This window comes from Micropterus dolomieu, linkage group LG16 (genome assembly GCF_021292245.1).
Source record: "Micropterus dolomieu isolate WLL.071019.BEF.003 ecotype Adirondacks linkage group LG16, ASM2129224v1, whole genome shotgun sequence".
Lineage (NCBI taxonomy): Eukaryota > Metazoa > Chordata > Actinopteri > Centrarchiformes > Centrarchidae > Micropterus > Micropterus dolomieu.
The window spans coordinates 15732541-15755367 of record NC_060165.1 but is presented as its reverse complement, the minus strand read 5'-3'; the positions used below and the strand labels follow the sequence as shown (position 1 = coordinate 15755367).

Below are 22827 nucleotides of genomic sequence, written 5' to 3'. Positions count from 1 at the left end.
TGTGTGTGTGTGTGTGTGTGTGTGTGTGTGTGTGTGTGTGTGTGTGTGTGTGTGTGTGTGTGTGTGTGTGTGTGTGTGCGCGCGCGCGCGCGCGCGTGCGTGTGTGTGTGCTGCTTAAGTTGCTCCTGTGTTTTTAGCAGGTTGTAATCGCAGCTGGCAATCATTTAATGAAATGAGCTGTGCTGGAAGGAGAAAACCTAATCACAACGTAGAGAAGAAAAAAGGGGAGGAGGAGGAAGAAGAGGAGGGAGCCCCATCTGGATTCTCAACAATGGGACCCGTGATGCTTCGGCATACATGCGTTGCATCTGCTTGAACGTATATACCTCAAGCTTTCCCCTAAAATCAAGTCTCACTCTCTCAAATAAACACCACATTGCATTCTCAGTGCAAAGATGCACTCACATGCACACCATTAAGATGGGAAAACTCTGGCGCTAACTGTACTACACAAGCAGCTGCATAACAGGAGCCACTTTGAGCACGCAGGATTATCCAAATGTGCTCAACCCTGATAAGTGGCTTAATGCAACATTTCCACTGGACGTTTTTTCTGCTGAGGCTGAGACCCAGGCGCACAAGAAGCACTACTTATAAAGTTAGCCAAATCAAGCTTTTTGGGATTATTTCACCATGCAAGCCCTGCCATTTCAATGGGGGTGGGGATTTACCGTATATGAGCGAGAAAGGGAGACAGACATGAGTCTGTAGCCAACCTTAAAAAGGGATAGTTCCCAACATGTTTTTTGACATATGGTTTAATGAGTTACTCAGTGATAGTGAAACATGCTATAAACAATCCTCTAAATGCCACTTTATGTTCAAAAATATCACAAAATCAGATTAATTATTTCAATCATTTTAATTAAGTGATAATAAACTAAGTTTAAAAAAAAAAATCCTAAAAGTTCTGTCAACATGAAATTGATCAACAATGTATAGCTGCTGGAGTTAGTGCTGTGAAGAAGATTTCATCTCCACCTGTAGCTGTGAAGTCCTCTTTCAAAGACCAGACATTGCACTAGCTCCTTTCTGCCTCCGAAAGCTATCAAATATAGACTCCACTTGGCCAAAAAAAAAAAAAGGCAGTCTTTTGAATGAATATTAGATATGCTTTATAAAAGATCAAAAGCACCATGCTCTCCTTATAGAAATGAGGAATAGAGGTTTTAATAGAAAAAAAAGCATTTAATTTTGCTTTATTCTCCTAAAGCGGAGTGGTGGCATTACAGCTTTGAATCTCATAGTTAATGCTTAGTCACATCCTAGACAGTTTAGTCAGGGGGAAATCTGCTCGTTTCCCAATTCATGCAATATACTGTACTCTTAGGCGCTCTGAGTTTTAAAAGGGAATGTTGTCAAGGGGAATACCAGTAGTCAATCTGATAACCGAGCCATGTGACTGGACAGGACGATTATCTTTGGCCAAGTCCAGATTAAGCCAGATGATGCGAAGATACACATTTTGGGATCTGACAATAAGATCTGCAGTTACATCTCTGTATGTGATTCAGGTTTTCTTCCAGTTCTTCTTTTCAGGGAAGACCCAGAGCACAGAGTATTCCCTTATAAAAATCGACCGGATCAAGGCCCAATTACTCCCCTATTGGAGGTAAAATCTTTGTCTCGGTTTAAGTCGTAGAGGAAATAGAAAAGAAAAAGAAAAGTGGAGCTCTCTGGTGCAGACTTTCAGGGAAAGCAGTGGTCTTAGAGTCTTCTACTAATACTTACTGCTCCAAATCTGTCTCTATAGAGCGTAGTGTTCAGACACAGGATGACAGTAAGTGGGTCGACTAAACTCCTCTCCTTGTTGGAGTGCAACATGCATCTGTACACTTGTGTGCGCCTACCTACAATACAACTTGACAACTCAAGTAGGCAAAAAGGTAGCATAGATTAACACTGAAACCTTTACGGTTAAGTATTGTGCTCACAAATAAAAGAGCATGTGATCATTTGATCCAAACTAATTCTCTCTCATTTACCTGACAGCTAAAGGGTGATACTTGTACCTTTAAAAGCCTGAAGTTTTTTTCAGGGTGTGCAAAAAAAAAAAAAAAAGAATAAAAAAAAAAAAAAATCATACATGGTGACAGAATGTTCAATTCAGAGCTTTATTATTACCAAGACACACGGGTAAAGGAATGGGAGGGAAGCAACTTTCCAGGGCTTTTTTGTTATTGATTTTTACAGACTGAGGAAGGAGGAGGATGTACTACTGGCAAATTGGCAAGAGCTCTCTACTTAAACCTAAGAGCCAATAAAGCACACACATGGGAGACCCAACTTCAACGCTAATCAAATGTAGGAGAATACAGTGGCATATTTAATCATACATATACTAGTGCTGGGCAACGATTAAAAATTTTAATTGCGATTAATCGCAGAACATTATGCAATTACTCGCGATTAATCGCATAGTTATGCACAAAATTGAACAATGAATTCTAAAGTAGTGTATTGTACATTTTGTCAACTTAAACATTAATGTAATCAAATCAAATATAAAACCAAAGCTATTAGAGACTGCTTGTTAAATCAAGTTAATTGTACAGAGCCACAGTCATAACAGGCACCTTCTGAGCAACAGGTTAACATATATGAATCTGTTTTGGGGTTTTTTCTGAACAGGTATCAGCAGAAACATTTTTCTTTTATCAGGGAGCAGCCTAAACAGTCTGTTCAGTAGCAAGCGTCTCTGTTAAGTGAGGTGAAGTGCCCGCCCTGCGCCGATGTTGAATTGTCTTGAACTTTTTGGACGCAACTCTTTGCAAGAGAGACTCATCCTCGCTGTTTGTTTCCAGAATCTTTTACGGTTTACAAAACAGGACATCAACAGGAGGGAATTCACATGGCAGAGCATCACCGCAAAAATGAAGGCCTATCAGGTAAAGTTATGTAACGTTAGCCTATAATTTTAACATAAAATTAAATAAGCTACAGCTGTGCCATTTACACGCGGAGCGCTCGTCTCTCTGTCTGATCACCGGAACAAAGAGCAACCCGTGCCAGAACTCCGTTGTGATTTTAAGAACGTTCCAACATCTTCCCCACTACCTATCAGCATGCAGTGTGTAGCTATCCACTACGCTATGGCATTTGATCGCTTGTCTTGTTTTTGTTTATCTACTTCTTCCACACGCTGCATCCAGCGTAGTCTGCCAAAGCCTCCCTCCGCTGCTTGTTTGGGTGGGTGATCTGCAGGCTGATCAACATCCCACCCCTCCTGTGACCCATGCTTTGACTGTATGTGTATTCAGAGCCAGTGAGCAACAGACTTTCTAAATAATAAAAATTGTATTAACGTGACATAAAATAATTGTCAGCCTTAACACGTTAACACGATGTAAATGCAATAATAACGCGTTAACATATCCAGCCCTAACATGTACCCCCCAACCTCCCCCCCCACACACACACGCCACTTCATTAGGTACACCTTATAAATATATTCATACCAGTTGCAGCAGATTTGTCGGCTGCACCTCCATGATACGACTCTCCCTTTCCACCACATCCCAAAGATGCTCTATTGGTATGAGATGTGGTGACTCTGGAGGCCATTGGAGTACAGTGTTGTGTTCAAGAAACCTATTAGAGATTGTTGCTCAGGTAGATAAACGTGTTTAAACGATGCTCAATTGGTACTACAGGGCCGACAGTGTGCCAAGAAAGTATCCCCCACACCATTACACCACCAGCAGCCTGAACTGTTGATACAAGGCAGGAAGGTTCCATGTCGCCAAATTCTGACCATCCGAATGTTGCAACTGAATTCGAGACTCATCAGACCAGGCAACGTTTTTCCAATCTTCTATTGTCCAATTTTGGTGAGCCTGTGCGAATTGTAGCCTCAGTTTCCTTTTCTTAGCTGACAGGAGTGGCACCCGGTGTGGTCTTGTGTTGCTTTAGCCCATCTGCTTCAAGGTTAAACGTGTTGTGCGTTTAGAGATGGTATTCTGCTTGGTTGTAACTTGGGGTGATTTGAGTTACTGTTGCCTTTCTGTCATCTCAAACCAGTCTACCCATTCAACAAGACATTTTTGTCCACACAAATGCCACTCACTGAATATTTTTTCTTATTCTGACCATTTTCTGTAAAACCCTAGAGATGGTTGTGCTTGAAAATCCCACAAGAACAGCAGTTTCTGAAATACTCAGACCAGCCGGTCTGGCATCAACAAACATGCCATTCAAACCCACTTTTAAATCCCCCGTCTTCCCAATTCTGATGCTTGGTTTGAATTTCAGCAAGTTGTCTTGACCCTGTCTACATGCTTAATGCATTGAGTCGCTGCCATGTGATTGGCTGATTAGTTTACAAGCAACAGGTGTATCTAATAAAGTGGCCAGTGAGTGCATATTCATCATTATAAATAGCTTAATGACAGGGAAGGGAAGTTTGAGGCTAGTTCTAGGTAGATCAAGAAAAATGCTAAGTAGAGATAAAAAAGAAAGTCATTGGATAACACTAGAGCGAGAGAGAGTAGCTGGTAATTCACGGTCGAGGTTTGTTTGCTTTTCACATATTACAACACTAGTTAGGTGGTCAAGGTTCCATTTGCATTCACACTAAACAAATCCCTGATGACCACCGTCACCACCAACTGTAGCCTCAGTGATCAAAATCTCTAAACACCAAATGGAGTGCACTTCCGTCTGCATTTAGAGCTGTACAAGATGCATTTTAATGCCAACAGTAAAAACAGGGCCACTGATGCACTCTGGTAAAAACATGTATAATTGTATCACACTTAAGGGCGGGCTCACATCGAAAAGGTCTCGTTCCTGAATCAAACCAATGCGAGGATGAGACATTATTTAAATTTTCCAACTGCTCCAGTTTGCATTCACAAAGGCAAAACTCAAACAGTACAGAAATTGTAAACAAAAGCTATGTGGTGGAAATGGCATTTGATTATTAGCCATATAGTAGGCAAGTAAAAACACAATAAACTGCTCTAAATTTCTACCTGGACATCGTAGATCTTGGAGCACTGTCAGGTTCGTGTTGGTCTGGAGCGCATTATCAGCATATTTTAGACGGCAGTGCATATGGACAGCGGGTATTAAACAACATTTAACAACACGTTGCTTCTTTATTCACCTGCATCTCCACCATGGAGGCAGTAGAAACCGCAAGTAAACGACTGCTACAAGACAACACCCTGGACAACAGAACTAGCCTCAACCCTGACCAGATCTGTAAATTAGTCGACCTCTGTCTAAACACCACCTATTTCCAGCACAACAGAGGATTCTACAGACAGAAGCATGGCTAGGCCATGGGCTTACCAGTATCCCCCATTGCAGCAAACATCTACATGGACGAAGTGGAGAGCAAAGCCCTGAAGAGGAACAGCACAGAGCCACAATACAGGTATGTTAATGACACAAGAACACCAACACTACGGGGGATGAGGAAAAGAAGATCAAAAACAGAAAACACTATGATTCCATGTGTGTCTGGAGTATTAGATAAACTCTAAAATTAGATTTTGAACCAACATCACATCCCTGTGTTTTTTAAATGCAAAAAACACGCTAGGACAGATACTGGTCCACCCCAAAGTCTGCACACCCAAACACAAGAAAAGCAATTTCGTGTATGCTGTCCAAAGCAGTGAGGGATATGCAGACCTGTAATAAGGCAGTATCAATGATCTGAGGTAAAATAGTGGAGTTTCCCTAGTTAGTCAGAACTGAAGAAGTCTCTTGGATGAGGGACATCTAGTATCTTCAAAGTCCAGTTGCCCTTGATTTTAATCATCCTTGGATAACTATGACCTGGATGACTGAGAACTTTCACAGACACCATTTAATAACACAGGCATTTCAAGGAAGACATTCTGCCATCTGACAGTCTTACAGATCACACCACAACTTGTTTGAATACGAAGTGGATCAGTGAAGTAAGTGGACCACAATTGCAACATCCAAAAATCATAAAGTTGACCCCTGCAAAAAGGCTGGTAAAGGAAAAAAAGCAGGCTATGTTTACATAATCTATATGTATCTCTTTGATTGAATTAATGCATATGTCCCTACATGCTACACACAAAAAGTTCAATATATCAAAAGTTTCATCAAGAATAAATATTACATATTATAATCATTATTGTATATTGTACATATTTGTTTTATGGTATTTCTAGCTTATTTTTCATATTTTTTTTGTAAGTTCTCTATTTTCTATGTTCTTGACTGATCACCTGGACTAAACGAGGCTGGTGTGAACCTACCCAAAGACACACACACACACACAATCAGGCACACTTTCCTCTTACACGTGTGTGTACATGTATGTGCCGAGGATAATTATTAATATAAAATATGTGAAGGTATGGAGTAGACATGTTGCATGTCATAATTTATGCCTGATTATTCTGTACTGAATTATTTTATTCCTTTTTTTATTGTTCCCTTTCTTTGGGTTGCCAGCTATTGGTAAATACTCTCTCTCTCACACACACACACACACACAGTGCTTTAATGCAGACATGCAAATATACAAACAAACAGAATTGTACTTGCGGCCTGATGTTCCAAACCTAAGCTACACACATTTTTTTTTCCCCGTCATCATGCTAATGCCATATTTCGTACAGTATTTTTACACCTTGAAAAGGCTATAGTTGCTCTATTCCCATCACACGCATACTCATTATCCCCAAACACAAACACCGCAAATAAACAGCAGATTCATTATTCTCGCTTCACTCGTCAAAAGCCAGCGTACAGTTGACTTTTCAGTCATTAAAAAAACATTAATGAGGATGATTAAAATGACTGTGATGAGAGGCTGGGACAGGGATATGAATCTCACTTCTGTACTGAATGCCAAAAGGAACTCTTTGGGCTTTTGGCTTTGAGTGGGTGCATGTGTTTTATCATATTAATGTACTACAAAATGTTTTATTTAACTTTCTACACTTGGTGTGAGACAGGAATGTTTATTCCATCAATTGTCTGGGCTCTGTGGTTTGTATCCCTGAAATCTGTACATTTGTTTCGTACATTCTGAAAAGCACACTGAGAATCAATTTGTGGAGGTCTAAGCTCCAAAATCTAATACTCAAAATTCAGCTGAAAAACACATTTTTGAATTTATGAGATAATTTCAGACTGTGGAAGTCATTTTGTCAGTATGATTGTGCATGAATGCACCATTCTGGCAGTTTTCCACCATTCTGCACTTTCAACTGTATTTCCATGTAAATTTTTGCAAGAAAGATTCCAATCTTTTCCTACATGGTTTTCATTATAATGTGGCCCCTTCTGTGTCTGAAAAGTGTTAAGAGTTAGCTATTTGGAACATAAACAATCATTCAACACAGGCAGTGGACAACAGCCCTGGGCATGCCTATGCAATAGCCGCCTTCTCTCCCTGTGCCTTTACTGCCACTAAAGGTGGCAAAATTGCCACTGTATGGACAACAACAACAATGTAGACATAATTTTACTGATTTAATGAGGGGACCCAGGTGTAAAAACAACTTACTGTGTGCGCTGAAAACTTTATTTTGATATGTAAGTCAAAGTTTGCTATGTTTAAAACTGGACAGAGCTGGTTAGAAATCAGTACTCACTTGTAACAGTTGTATCTAAACTATTTCAATTAACCTAATTTAAGTAAATTAAGTTAATTAGGGGTCCAAGCCCTAAGTGGGCTGGGAACCCTGCCCAGTACCACGAAGCTGCTGGGAACCCTATTGTAATCGTTCTTGTTTTTAGTTTTTCTTATTCTTCCGCCGCTAATTCCACTACTGCAGCTTAGACGGTAACTGCTAGGGACAAGAAACTCATAGGGTAGGTACAAACCCCTGCAAGTACCTCAGGCACAAAAAAATAAATAAATAAATAAATAAAAAAAATAAAAATCGCACACTACTAACTCTATGGGGCGCTAAAGGCAAGGTCAACGCGTTTGGGCTTGGAACTCCCGCCTACGAGGCGGATATCAAAAACCTTATATCCACACGTTCGGGGGAATCGAGCTGAATCTCGTGGTATAGGCCACACCTTCTGTGTCCGCCTAACCTTTTTTTCCACTACATCGCGAAACTGAAAAACCTATTTTAATTAACTCCTCCGAAGCCGGATAATCTCTGGACAAAGCTGATGAAAGTTTGTAGAGGAAATTTTGATCCGACAAAAAAATGGCGCAATTTTATGCTAGCAAACGTTTGCGAAAAACGCTACTAACAGGAAATGATGTCATATCTTCGCTTTGGAATGGCCGATCGACACCAAATTTGGAGCGTTAATGTGGGACGCCCCCCTGAGGGCCTGTGCAAAACTTGGTGCAACTCGCCCCTAGGGGGCGCCATTTAATCCAAGGAAATTGTTCCTCTATAACCACAACTCACACTGACATGAAACCTAAGCCGAATTCTTCAGCATGGTCCCCTTACTACAGGCACCAAACTTCACCCAAATATTCCCATAGGTGGCGCTGTTATTGCAGATTAAAGACGTCAAAAAAAATTCCCATTGACTTGCATGCATTTTATATCTCCATAACCACAAGTCCGATTGACACCAAATTTGGGTGAATTGTTCCCCATGGGCCCTGATGAAACCTGAAAAATTGGTGCACTTCGGCCAAAAGGTGGCGCTATAATCAAAGCTCAATTACCCCATTCATTTCAATGGGATTTTCTAACCAAAGGACATTTTGCAGGATAACTACGGCTCACCACACATTCATAAACCTTACGTCTACGTGTTTGGGGGATGCTGCCGATTCCAATGGTATAGGACACGCCTCTGTGCGATGACGTTTTCATTTCACGAAATTGCGAAAACCTATTTTAATTAATTAACTCCTCCGAAGCAGACCATCTCTGGACCGAGCCGATAAAAGTTTGTAGAGGGAATTTTGATCCGACAAAAAATGTCCCAATTGCAAGCTAACAAATATTTGCAAAAATGCTAAAAACAGGAAATATTATATATCTCAGTCTTGGAAAGGCCAAAACTTGAGGACCTTCTGTGGCATGCCCCCCTGAGGGGCTGTGCAAAATTTGCTACAGTTAGCCCCTAGTTGGCGCTATTCAAAAAGATCCCATCGACTTACATGCATTTTAGATCTCCACAACCACAACTCCGATTAATACCAAGTTTGGGGCAATTGTTCCCCATGGGGCCCTGATCACACATGACAATTATTGTGCAATTCGGCCAAGAGGTGGCGCTAAAAGCGAAGCTGAAATCTCTCACTAAATCCCATTAATTCCTATGGCATTTTCAAAGGCAGGACATTTTGCCTCTGTTTGGAATGGCCCCATCAACACCAAACGTGGGGACCTTAAGCGGTACGACGGCGGGGCGCCCGGGCCGACTCGCGCGCCCTCCGCAGGGCCAGGGGGGGCGGCTTGCGACAGGAGGCTTGGACCCCACTTATAACTGCTTGCAGTTATAGTTTAAGTTTGTTTTCGCTCTTTCAGACTTCAGACAACCATATACTGTACAAAAGAAGTGTAGGTAATCACTGTGTTTGGCATATGGCATAAATCGTCATTTCTGTTTTTTGGAAGCAGAAATGACCATATTTGGATGAGAGGGTGGATCTGGGGAAGGATACACATTGAACATCACACTGTATTGAAGAGGACTTGAAACTAGCGATGAGAGCACAACTCATTAAGTGTTTAATGACGTAACAATTCAAGTGAGAAGTAGGGTCATTTTCTCATAGACTTCTGTTTGCAACCAGTGGAGTCGCCCCCTGCTGAGAATTAGAAAGTATGCAGGTTTAAGGTATCTATTCAAATTTAAAACTATGGTAGGCAACATTGGAGAAACTAGCAAGAGACAGCTTGATTTTGAATGTTTCCAACTGATGTATTCACATCCCCTCCCTTCAGGCCTCTCTGCAAAGCCACTCCCCCAAAACACATTTTCATGTGCAATGAGTGCACGGACAGAGTATGCGCAGGCAGGTAGGTAGACAGGAAGGTACCCCAGCCAATCATTTGATTCAAGCAGTACTTATTACAGTCATGCGACAGCCACAGATACTGGATTTTTTTCATAGAGTATTTGATTTATTGAATGCTGTCTGGTTTAAAAAGAACATTTCAACAAATATAACAAAAAATGCTTCTTAAATCAATTGCCTACCCTAGCTTTAACACAAAAGGGCAGATGTTCAAGTGGAGGTGTGTGACTTGAGTGCTCACAAGTACAGTGCTGGGTTCTGCTGGGTCAGATGTGTGTAAATCATAGCAGCCCCCAAGGTGTTCAGACCCAGTAGATCAATAGAGACAAGAGGGGGAAATCAACACTGCTTGTTTAAAGGGTGCGTCCAGGCCAATACCAAGCCCCAGGGTATCTAATGAGAGTACTTGGTATTCAAACAGGGAGGTCGAGAAATAGATATCTAGCTCAGGGCTTCAGAAATGAGTGTTTGGCTACCAGTGAGGGGGGAAAGGGTGTTGTAGCGCATGTACAGCCACTGGGGGGAACCCTGTTTTTTTTAAATGAAAAGCTGACTAGAGGCAATCAAGTTGATTAACACACACACACAAGTTGATACACACACACACAAAGAGTGATTGGGAGGTTTCATAGTCGGTTCTTACCTTTTTACCAATGAGCTTCTTCCTCAGGAACTCACGGGCCTCAAACATGTAGGGGATGTCATAGAGCGGACGGAAACGTTTGTCTTTGTCCTTGTTCTTCTCCTGAATAGAGACAGGGAGGATGGAGGAGAAATTGGTGAGAAGGGTCAGGAAGATGATGTAGAGAGAGAAAAGACAAAATGGAAAGAGAGAAGGACAGGGAAGGAGAACGTTATTCCCACTTTCAAAACTGTGTGGCTTAACATATCAGCAGCAAATGCAGACCTGAGGTACATGCACACCCAAAAACAAATTCCCACTTCACGTATACAGACAGACGGAGATTCGCACAGTCTGCTTGTTTGTTCCCTCTTTTCCCTCTACTTCAGTACTCCAACAGGGAGACTCTGGACTCTGAACTCACTGCGATATATTTTAGTGAGCAACTGCATTTCGCACACGCACGGTCACGCACACACTTTCCTCAAACACAAACATCTCTCTTGCTGTCAATACTGACACATTGCACAAAAAAAAAAAAAAAAAAAAAACCCAAAAACAATCAAAGTACAAAGTTAACAAGGACACGGATGCAAACATCCATGGCAAAGACACAGTGTCAGCTCTCCTCTGTGCATCTGTTTAACACAATGTGCGCACACAGATGTAGCCACACGTACACTCAGTTGCACACAAAAACTTCCCTCAATACGCTCACCCACTCTCTGACAGGAGCACTCCACAAATAGAACCTATTTGCATTTTCAAAGGAGGCTGAGGTTTTGTGTTGCTCCCAGTCTGAAGAGACAAACACACACACACACACACACACACAGACAGGTGCCCTTTTTGTAGGGGCGGGATAAAAAAAAATTATACAGCAAATGACAATGACGCAGTGGGAAAATAAACGACAGGCGCTAACAGGAGGAATAAGGCTATGAATGACAATACCAGTATGCTCGCCACCCCTGCCCCTCCCACACTCTTCTATGAACGCCATCATTATCTGTCATACAAACAGAAGTAACACTTGTCCAAATGAACACACAGGGTTGTATTAATTCCTCATTTCCTCTTCAATGGTTTTCATTCGTTTTTAATGCCTCGCCAGTTGTTCGGAGCTGCCAGGTGTGGCACCCAGCTGGGCAGATGGATGTGGAGAGAACATATGTGGAGCAAAGGGTGTGTGAGCTTCTGATTGTATGTGCACATGGCTCCATTAAGGTCTACATCTCCACAATACATCTTGTGGAGAAGTCTACTGGTGTCAACCAGAAAAATCCTACACCAAGGAATGTTTCAGTGACATTTCTTCCTTGCAAAATACTGCTAATATTTTGACTAAGTCTGAGCATGACTGCACAGAAGGCCTGTTGGATTGGCCCTGGTAAAGGAGCTCTGGAAACTGCCAAATCTTTCAGCCTTTAACCTTGGCAAGAATGTAATAGCCTTTGAGTTAAATCGCTTTCCATCTATCGTTTAACTCCCTCGCTCCCATCCCTCTCCACTTTCACTAGTGGAGTCAGCATAGCATGGAACCTCGGAGGTGAGTTAATCTCACACATGGCCAGTGGAAATCCCTACCACTCAGCCGAGAGCTCATGTCCTCCATTTTGTGTCAGTTGGGGCTTATTGTCAGGGTCTTTCATCCCTACCAAGTCAGTTGCGGTGGGATGATGAGGCCTTTTAGGAGCACTGCCAGCAAGGAATGCTCCATTTTGCAACTGAGCTGTGGAATTAGCTGTCCACTGCTGGGGACGAGGATAACTTTTACCAAGCGTGCACTGCTTGGCTGAATGAACCTTACTTTGTAGCATATTCTCTTAACGACATATATTAAAGGCAATTCCCAGATACCGAATGATGGTGTTTGCATCTTAAGGGGAGTTTACACACAGCCTATTCATAGTACTCCATTTTGGAGGCCATTAGGATTCTGATATACAGAGGTCAAAACCACATGATAAAGTACAGGGAAAAGTAAAGAATGAACCTAGTAGAGGGAAAGGAGAAAAAAAAAAAAAGAAGAAATCTTGTCTAACTAATAAGCTGTTTCACGGTGGAAAGGGAGCCATGTCACTGAGGACTAAGAGTGTAAATGTCAGCACTCTATGCCAATTAGGCGCAAGGAGTGGAGAAGCAGACAAGGAAGACAAAAAGGTACTACTCCTCCATCTTCTAGAACGTCTATGGGGAATGGAGCAAGACTGAGTGGAATACAGCAAGGTGAAAGAGTCAAAAAAACAAAAATATGAGACAATGAGAGCAAATGTTACAACCAAAAGCATAGGTAGTCATAGGAATCTGCAGCATGTCTACTTATGTTTTAATAAACTTATGCGAATTAATACCAAATTATGAATTTTAATATTCAGAAAATATTAATTCATAAAGCTTCTCGTTTCACGGGGCACAACCCAAGATTCCAGGGTCTCGGGATTCCCTGGGTATGGTTAGTAATTATACAATTATTCACTAGTGATCAGTTAGTTAACAATTGTTCAATTATCTTAAAATCAGTCTCATATCGAAGGGGTAAATTCTCATGACAGGAACTTGGAGTTAGGCAACACACACACAGGCAACACACACACACACACACACACACCCTTTGATTACAGTGAAATGTATTAACTAACTAAGGTGACATAAATGCGGTTAAATATACATCAAAGAAATAAACAATGAGGATGTGGAGTTCTATTGTGGGGAGAATTTGAGTCACACGGGCAGCTAATGAACACAAGCTATGAGTTTTAAGGACTACAGATAATGGATTAACAGACTATTGGACATCACTGATCACAGAATGCTTTGTTTTGCCTTACTGTGGGTCGCCAGCCTCCTTGGCCGCTAGCTGCCTGATTCCTGGCTTTCTGCTAGGGAATCTTCCAGGGGTTCTCCGTGTCTGGATGAAGAAAAACCCTCAAGTGTTGACCGTCCTCGGTTTGGCAATTAGGCTGTTCTGTTTGGATGTCCTTTGTTACTGCTGGCGGCCCACGTGGCTGGTCCTGCGTCGGTGGGATTAGCTCGACGAATAAGACCTAAAAAGAACTTGGTCGTGGTTGGTTCTTGAATTAAACTAGTGCAACTTAACGGACTGATAACTTAACAAAAAAAAAGAAAATAAAAAAAGCGAGTAAAGTTGCTGGAAACGAGGGGGAAAAAAAAATAAATAAAAATCGAGGTCGCGGCGCTTCACGTGTGTGTGGCTTCAAAACGAACAAAGGGCCTTCGCTGCGCCGGGTCGAATTTCTTAGGGCGTTGCCGGGAGACGGGGCACGCGCCGAAGTGCAGTTGGAGAGAACAAGAACATTTAATATGTCTAATCAAAAATCTATTTGCGTGTATTGTGATCAAATATCTTCCCACAATCAAACCTTAATTGTCAAGTGGGTATACAGTTCTTAGTTTTAAGGATTTGATAAAAAGGAAAACAATTGTCAGTAGTTCAACCTTAAGGTTAGCATTTCAGAATCACATCAGATGAGAGGAACTTAACTAGCTTTCTGTATATATTGGCTGTTACACGTTCTTAGAGAATATAAGCAAGATACACGAATGGCATCAGATTATGGACAAGATAAATAGAGAGTGACATTTATACATTAAACGGTATTTCAGACGATGGCATGTAATACTTATTTTGTCCACTTGGGGGAGCTCGGGTTACATGATGATAGCTTTGATTAACCCTAAAACAACCTTCTGCTTAGGAGCTGGGGAATTTAGTCATTTAACCTTAAATTCGAGCTGGAAAATTAATCGACTATAGGATGACATTTCTTTATCATATCCTTTATAAAGGAAGTGTCAGAAAGTGTTGTGAACAGAGCATTGATTACAACATAAAATGAATAAAGGTCAGGGATCCTTGCTGAAAATTAAAACACTGCAAAATGAACTCAAAATTAATTCTTTCCGACAACAAATAACACCAACATGGTAACATAACTACTCAAATACAGTGGAGAGACCTAGTCAAGTAACTAAAAGATTATTTAATTAAACAAGGTAAGGCTTTGAGTTTTGAGGAGACAGTACTCTTTGTTTACACAAACAGTTCAGGGCAGTCTTTCGGGTGTCCTGGAGTTCCTCATGTATTTACAACTGGGTGTGAAGAGGAGAATATCCTTTGATGTGCGATAATTAAACAAAGAGGGAGGACAGTTGCCATGGTTACGTGGGTGGGGGGGGGCAGTTTAGGGTTTCCTGCCCTCTTTCCAAAAGAGTTTTGATAGGCTATAATCTCTGGTTAGTGTTTCTTTGTCATTTTAACAGTCAGGCACCAAGCGTTATCTGGCTGCGGCATCAGAGGTGGCAAATTTTACGATCGAACTGCCCAGAAACAGCACTTAGGGAAAGTAAACTTTTCACCTCTTCAGCCGTCTGTTGAGAGTTGATATCTCACCCCCCCCTTCTCTCAGAGAGAGAAGGAATTTTGAGTCTCGAAATTATTTGATATAAAATGCAAAAATCCACACTGTTTGTTCACAACAAATCAATGATGCCAATTATTTGCAGCAACTACCTGATATTTCACAATGGGTCTGGTCTGCTTTGTGCTCAAACTACAAAAAGGGTCCACATCAGTTGCAGTGCTTTACAAAAAGGAGAATTAAGCATTGCCTGACAGCTAAGTGCAATTCAAACAGTTTGAATATAAATGTGCTCCGCTGCCAATCAAACAAAACAAACTGTTCCACCATGAGTCGTCTGTGAAAATACAGACCATGTCCATTCTAATTATTTTACTATGGAGCCGATTTCAACTTCAGTCTCCGTACACAAACTGACAACATTAGCATCATTAAATTACACAGACAAGACAAACTCTGTGTACACCATCCTTAAACTGTTATTATGTAGTTGCAGGAAGGTTACAGAAAGAGAAGAGTGTTACTGTTATGTCTCAACCGCGACCCAATAACAATAGTTTGCTCTCACTATCCCTCAGGGGGAGTTCTGTTCTATTTGGGGTAAATTCCCTTCATTCCAAATTACCAGCTAAAGCTCAGGAATCATCTTTGACTATTGCAGAGGCATGACGTTAGCTGGATTGTACAGTGTCGCAGGGCTGCAGGGGCTGGCCTGCAAATGTGTGGATGCTACTGCTGGAAGCATTTGCCGCTTCTGGATCTTCAAGGGTGAAATCCTGACTCAGGCGCACGTCATGCTTTCTGATGTATGGCTTAGGTATTGGGGGAGTGTACAGTATTAGGCCTTTGTTCTTGCAATTAACTGATTGAGAAGAGTGTGTTATTTTGTGTGTAACCTATATTTTAAGAGAAATGCACTGCTGTGTGCATGTGTCCCAGACAATTATTTTTGGATTAAGCAGTGCACTGGTAGCCTGAGACAAACAGTCAACATTTACTACTGTATGCCTTAAACCATTACTCATTCATGCATGCATGCATAAACATTAAATGGCTGCAAAGGTTGGGGTGGAGAGAGTGAGACAAGCCAAGAGAGAAAGAAAGAGAAAGAGAGAGAAGGCATACACCTCCTGAAGCAGGAGCATGAAGGATATAGCCGGTTATGGTACTAATACAAAATCAAATTAATCTAATGTAATAATCTTACATTTACAGCATTATTGCCTATCCACCAGAATACAAATAAGTCATTACAAACTGATCCCACAATAGACCCGAGAGAACCTGGATTTCAGAATGAAATTAGGCTTAGCACAATAAACAACGAACAGCCACTCAGTTCATGATTAGCTCCTACCAGACTGGTCCAGGTAAATTTACTGGGACAGCTTTGACAGGTTGCAGCCACTGTTCTTATTGTGCACTCATTAATAAAGGATGTCATAAAAAAAGCAAGGTAAAGCATGTGAGCTGTTTTTAATTTTTGGATCAGACAGACAGTCAGACTGGCCCTGCAGACACATACAGTGATGCAGTGTTCGACTAACTGCAGTGCTGCCTGCTAAAAAAATAAAATATTGCTGAATAGATTCAACTACTGAAAGCGCAGAGCAAATTTGCACAGCTTACACTGAATAATATTGAACATACTGCATCCATCTCAAATAAAAAGTCCACATTTATAAATGGCCTGTATTGAGACTAATTCTGTTCAAAACTGATTTCAGGTGGTGTGTTCTTTGTTGCTTTTGAGAGATGTAAGCGACAGTAAGTTCACAAAAAATTATCTTATAATGCAGTCCTTTGTAAAACGTCCTTCCCCTGCACTAACACAAACAAGTCAAATCCTTGCTTTTTCCAACAGTGTAAGCCAAATAGTCCAATGGGGCCAAAAATATTCATCCAGTAGTGAGGAAGGACACTGGCTACCAATCTGACTCGCCCAGCCAATAGTTCACAAGTGAATCACGAGGTGGGCGACCCTCCTCCCTTGTCATCGTCCTCCCAAACTTGGGAGGTCAAAGCATGTCATGCCCGTCTAGGGGCATGCTGAGGGCGCACACGCACACACACACACGGCCAGACATAAGATTTGGAGGATGGGGACAGAACAGAGGAGGGAGGGAGGGAAGAGAAAAACAGGAGGATAAGAAGAGAAGCAAGCCACAGTTGCAAATAGAGATTAGGGAACAGATGGATCCATCCGCTTAAAGACTAGGCTATCATGAAACGACATCCCCTTTAAAATTTTATAATATTTAAGCGAAAATAAAGGAGACATTTGTATAATGTAAGCGGCCTGATTCTGTTCTTATAAGCCACTGAAAATCAACAAATCTTACTGTATAAGACAAACTTGAGAACCAAAATGTGATTAATACAAGGCTCCTTCTAAATTATGTCTTTCACATTGCTGTTTTGTTACTTGTTCGTTAGCCATCATCTTCTTACCCGTTTGTTTATCTTTTGGTCCCACGTGTCATTGTTTTGCTTAGTATGGTTTCAGTTTTCATTCTGACAGCATTTGGATGTTGTCACTTTCTTTATCTTTTTCCATTGTATTTCAGCATCCTGCCGTGCACTACAGTTGATAATTAGCTGACTAGCTGTAACGGCATTACAATACATTTTTATTTCCATATTCTGACACCTTTTTATAGACCTTGATATTTTGACTGCAATTGTAGATGTGAAATAGAATTCATCATCATGAGCAGACACTAGTAACAAAAACACACTACTGCATAGCAACTGATCAAAATAACGATATGTGAAACAGCAGCTGTGCACCAACAAGTCTTCCAGACTTATCTGCACAATCTGATGTACTTTATATAGTTGTGAAGATGTGGAAATAGTCAAATTCTGGATTCTACATACTTTTCCAGACTTTTCATACCTGTACTGAAACTGCCGTATTTACAGAAATGCTAATCAATGTGCAGTGTCCCAGTATAAAAATAAACCTAATAACGTGAACGTAAAAATAAGAATGAGACCGAAGAAAAGCGAGGGGGGTAAGAGGCAGAGAGAGACTGATAGTTTATGGGAGGCAGTGGCAGAAAGGACAGAGAAAGATCTATGTGAGACTAAATCATCAACAAAGTCAACACACACACACACACACACACACACACACACAGGTGGACTGTGGAGATGTTAGACGAGTAGGCAGGGCTGTATGGAGTAGCGTGGGCACGAGCCATAGTCATTGTGTTGCCTTACATAAGGGCATTGAGATGACCTCTCGGTGTGCTCCATCAGAACTGTCCTCAACCCTCCTTAAACCATGTAAGCACACAGATAGATTACAATGCATGAAGTGACACATACACAGAAACACTCCAGACTCGCATGTGCATCATCAAAGCAGATACACACAAAACACATCCAAACACACTGTGTGAGTGAGTGAGTGGGTGTAACTGTGAGTCACTGAGTAGCATAGACATCTCTCCCCACTCGTGTTTACGCTGGGCTTGTCCTGCTGCACACAAGAGAGAGAAATAAAAAAAAGAGAGGGAAGGGGGGGGGGGGGGGGGGGGGGGGGGGGAGCAGGAGCGAGAAAGAAGAAAAAAAGCTGACTCCATCTCCCAACCTTAATATCTCACATCCGAAGATATGCCACAGCAGTAACAATGGGCAGAAGTGGAACCAAAATGAAAGAAAAGGGGAGGGAGAGGAGAGCATTTGAGGAAATTCGTGTCCTATGTTTTGCTGCAGCCAGACACCATTGGTCCACCAATCTGTCAGTCTGTGCACAATTAATATTGTCATGAGAGTGGAGGAGGGGGGGTGTTAGGAGACTAAAAGGAACTAGAGGAGATGGGAGGAGAAGACGAGGGGCTTGGCAGGAACAGTCACAGTTCATCAGTGCACTGGTACATCGCTCACTTGCACACTAACATAAATGGCCTTGCTTGCAGAATGCACAGACAAACAGTGCACGAACACATCCAGAGATAATAATGACAACTGGCACTAGAAAATCCCTACAGACCTCTAGAGAATGCAACACACACACACACACACACACACACACACACACACGTCACAATACCAAATTTCTGAATTTGTTTTCTCTGGAGATTTCCTGTGGGGTTCATAGATAGGCTACAGCGCTAACATGAACACATCTGGAGTGTCTACACACACACGGCGACGCCAATTTCCAAGATGTTTCCTGACATAGGCTAATGCAGCTTAACCAAGCATGTGTGCGCACGTCTGTGTGTGTGTGCGTGTGAGTGAGAGAGAGAGAGATGATGTCTTTGGGTCTGTCTGCTGCACTCTAAGCAAGATGCCGACTCACTTGTGACAGTGTTAGCCAACATGATGTCAGTGTTGTAGAGCTTCTGGCTGAGAGATACCTGCTGTGACCTCTCACTCGCTTGACCCAAAGGTAAGAATCACCACCGCTGCTTAAAACCTCACAAACATCAGGGCTTTTCAGTTTGTGCATGCTATCACTGCACATGCACTATACATGTGTACTAACACACTTTGCATTTGTACTTTACACTTATAATTCAAGAAAAGCTAATGAAAGAAGAATGGCACCCAGTAACATAATGAGAACTACTATATCTGCATCTCTAAAAGAGTGTAGACAGGGCATGAAATTAAGTTCCCCTTCTCACTTAAGGTCACAGCTCACTTGCCTAATTTAGTGATCAGATACAAATTGAGCTGGCAAATGAGACTGGACAAAAAAAAAATAAAAAATCTCAATTCCATGCATGATTATAAAAAATAAAAACAACATGAAGTTAAAATATCACTGAAATTACAATCCTTCTGTCATTTGCATTTATTCTACCTTACAGTCCAAGGGCTCGTCTCAGCCTCATCCTAACTCTGCATCGCTGCCATAGCGACAACAGTCAAAACGGAGCCAGCAGCATCACAGACAGGCAGCTCTAGACAGAAATAACTAGCTATTAAACCAAACCAGCACCATGAACCCAGAAAACACAAAAATCAGCAACAGTTTTTATGCAACACCATCTCTAAAAAAAACAAAAAAAAAACAAAGACTGTCCTGCAGCAGTCACAACACGCTATAATTATACATCACATGACTAAATGATAAAAGGCACCTGCATACTTACTGTTGTGTCACAGACATGCTTTTTCCTCAACTTGTTCATAATGTAAATTACGCACTTATAGTTATTATTAACAGCTAGCAACAAAGTCTACAGTACAAAAAAGAATCCGTTATGCATGTCAATTTGAAGATCTTATAGTTCAAGATGGAGATTACATCATCATTACAGGTCTTGTAGCACAGTGAGCCTGTACCCAGACAGGCTAATTTTAAAAAAAATACGCAGGTTATTTACATGAAAGATCAGACACACAACAATTAAATACGCATGAAGTGCAAGAAATAGCAATACAACACTGTGCTGATTTTAACACCAATACAATACACACAACATTCACATCTGGACTCACTCTCCCAGGCTCCCTATGACATACGACAGTGTAATGAAGCACAAAACACATACTGTTGAAGCATCTGGTGCGGGCAAAGACAGAGCGACAGACAGAATACAGAGGGATGGAAATATAAGGAGGAGAGAGACGAAGACAAGAGTTGGAAATTAAAAGAAATATAAAAAGGAGGAAAGGAAGCAGAAAAGTGGGCAAGTAAAAATTAAGAAAATTAACACAGGAGAAGGAAAGAATCTCCAAAAGCAGGAAGGGCCGGTCTAATGCAGGAAACAAGAGAAAGGGCAGGGAGACGAAATGGAGGTTTTTGCCCACAAGCTTGTTACAACCACAGAACTAAGGAGAATAAACAGACGAAGGGCAACGGTGCAGGTCAACAATCTGACCACAGTGTGCACACCCGGAGGGAAAGGACAGCAGGAGAAAATGAATGTGGAGGAAAAGAGAATGGAGGAGAGAATAGAAGGAAGGAGGGAGGAAGAGGGACAGAGAGATACAAAGCAGTCTCTTAATGATGCGAGGCACTAATGACAAGAGGGGAGAGGGGGATGTGCTGGAGAATAAAAACTAGACAACAATAAAAAGGAAAAGATAGGAAAGAGTAAGCCATAAAATGAAAAAGCAAGCAGAGAGAGGGACTCTATAAAAAAACAAAAAAAACAATCAAAAACAGGAAAAGCAAAGGGTTGTTGCAGACTATCTGCAATCTGACTTTTCCAACAGTTTCTCAGACAGAAGCACAACACCCTCTCTGTCTCCTACCTCTCTGAACAGGGAGATGCGAGACATGACTTGCTCCTAAATGGATATTACAGTAAACTGTGTGTCAAATAGAGGAATGGTTGTCAAACAGCCCAAGACATGTTAAACAAAAGGGAGAGAAGGAAAATATTGATCTCTTCCTCTGACAAAAAGAAAAATTGCTATTGTTGTGACACTAAAACTTTAAAATTAATGGGAGTGATCATTTTCAGAAATCTTGAGCCTGTTATTTACAAAATGATTCTTTTTAGAGAACTTCAGCCAGGTTAAAAAAAACCAAAAAGTGATCTTTCCTTATCTATACATTGCGTCGAAATGAAACCTTTTGGAAGCAATGCAAAAAAACCAGACACTGCCTGTTGTGTGGATAAACATACACGTTTCTCCTGTATGTGTGTAAGCATGTATGTGTAGATTTAAGTTTTCACAGTCTTGAAGTGATTCTGAGGAAAATAAGGGAGTGTGGAGCGCAAAGACAAAAAAACATTGCTCTGCCTGACTCTCTGCAGTACTGCAACCACTGGGTGTGTGCAAGTGTCTCACTGTGTTTGCATGTGCCCCCAACTGCAGGGGCGCCACCAAGTGGTCAAAATTATCTTACGACCATTTAGAGAGAGACTAGGCTAATGTGTAAGGGAAGAGAAGTAGACATATGAGAGAGAGAGATGTATAAATATTCAGGACATTTGTGGGGGGAGATGTAAACAGCTTGTGTTTGACTTTAAAATGAAAATAAACCAACTCTGTCAAGATATCCAAGACAGCAGTGACCCAAGTCGTATCTGTGGAGCTTCTAATTAACAGGCTGACCACAAGCTCTCCCACATAGAAACACATTCAGTCATTTATTCACACAGTATCCAGTCACTCTGTGCAAAGCTGCGTATACACATACAAGCAGACAGACACACGGGTTTGTTTGTACCTCTCCCTCAATTCTGGGGGGGCGAATACTGGACAGGTGGATAGTCTTGTTTTCTCCAGAGTTGAGCTTAACCACCATGGCATCAGCGTTCAGCACCTGCATCACCTAGAGGGACAGAAGAAGAAGAGTCATAAAAATAAAAAATAATTCAAGAAACACAATGAGAAATTAATTTAAGGGTCTAAAAACATGTAAATCCTTAAGGAAAGGAAATCAATAAACATGCAGGTTGGAAGAGTGTTGTAGCAAAAAGACTGGTATTGCATTTTGGTGAGTGAGTGAGCAGATAGACTGAAAGAAAGATGGGAAGTGAAGGAACAGGTAAAGGATAAATGGAGAGGAAGAGATCTATTCAAAGGCGGAAGGAGAGTGACAGTGCAGATCGTGTGCTGTCACGAGAAGAAGGCACAGAGCAATTCTTGAGTGACTGAGTAAGTAAGCGAGCTAAGTCGTCCCAGCAGGCCGGCAAGGTTTGGAGGACAGAGCGGGGACGTTTTGCTATCTGGGGGATTGGCACCAGTGGGGGATGGAGGGAGGGAGGAGGGAGGGAGGGAGGAAGACGGAGACAGAGTGCAAGAGAAAGAGCTTTAAAAGACAAACATCCTGTTAAAGATAGACTGGTAGAGTATTACCCAACAACTGGCTAGTAGCACTTTGTTCTGGAGACATTTACAAGTGTAACTACAGACACAGACTAATTTATGTTTGGCATTTAATGTTGTTCTGTGTACCAAAG

At 41.5% G+C, this 22827-nt stretch overlaps 1 protein-coding gene across 1 annotated transcript in view; it reads right to left on the bottom strand.

The window, feature by feature from the left end:
* Positions 1-22827, bottom strand: part of snd1 (staphylococcal nuclease and tudor domain containing 1) — a gene marked incomplete in the record, with an annotated part of 188071 nt that overhangs the window by 148547 nt on the left and 16697 nt on the right. Inside the window, 2 exon segments of the mRNA XM_046071990.1 lie at positions 10587-10688; positions 22092-22196. Of these exon segments, the coding sequence (XP_045927946.1) occupies positions 10587-10688; positions 22092-22196 (207 nt within the window).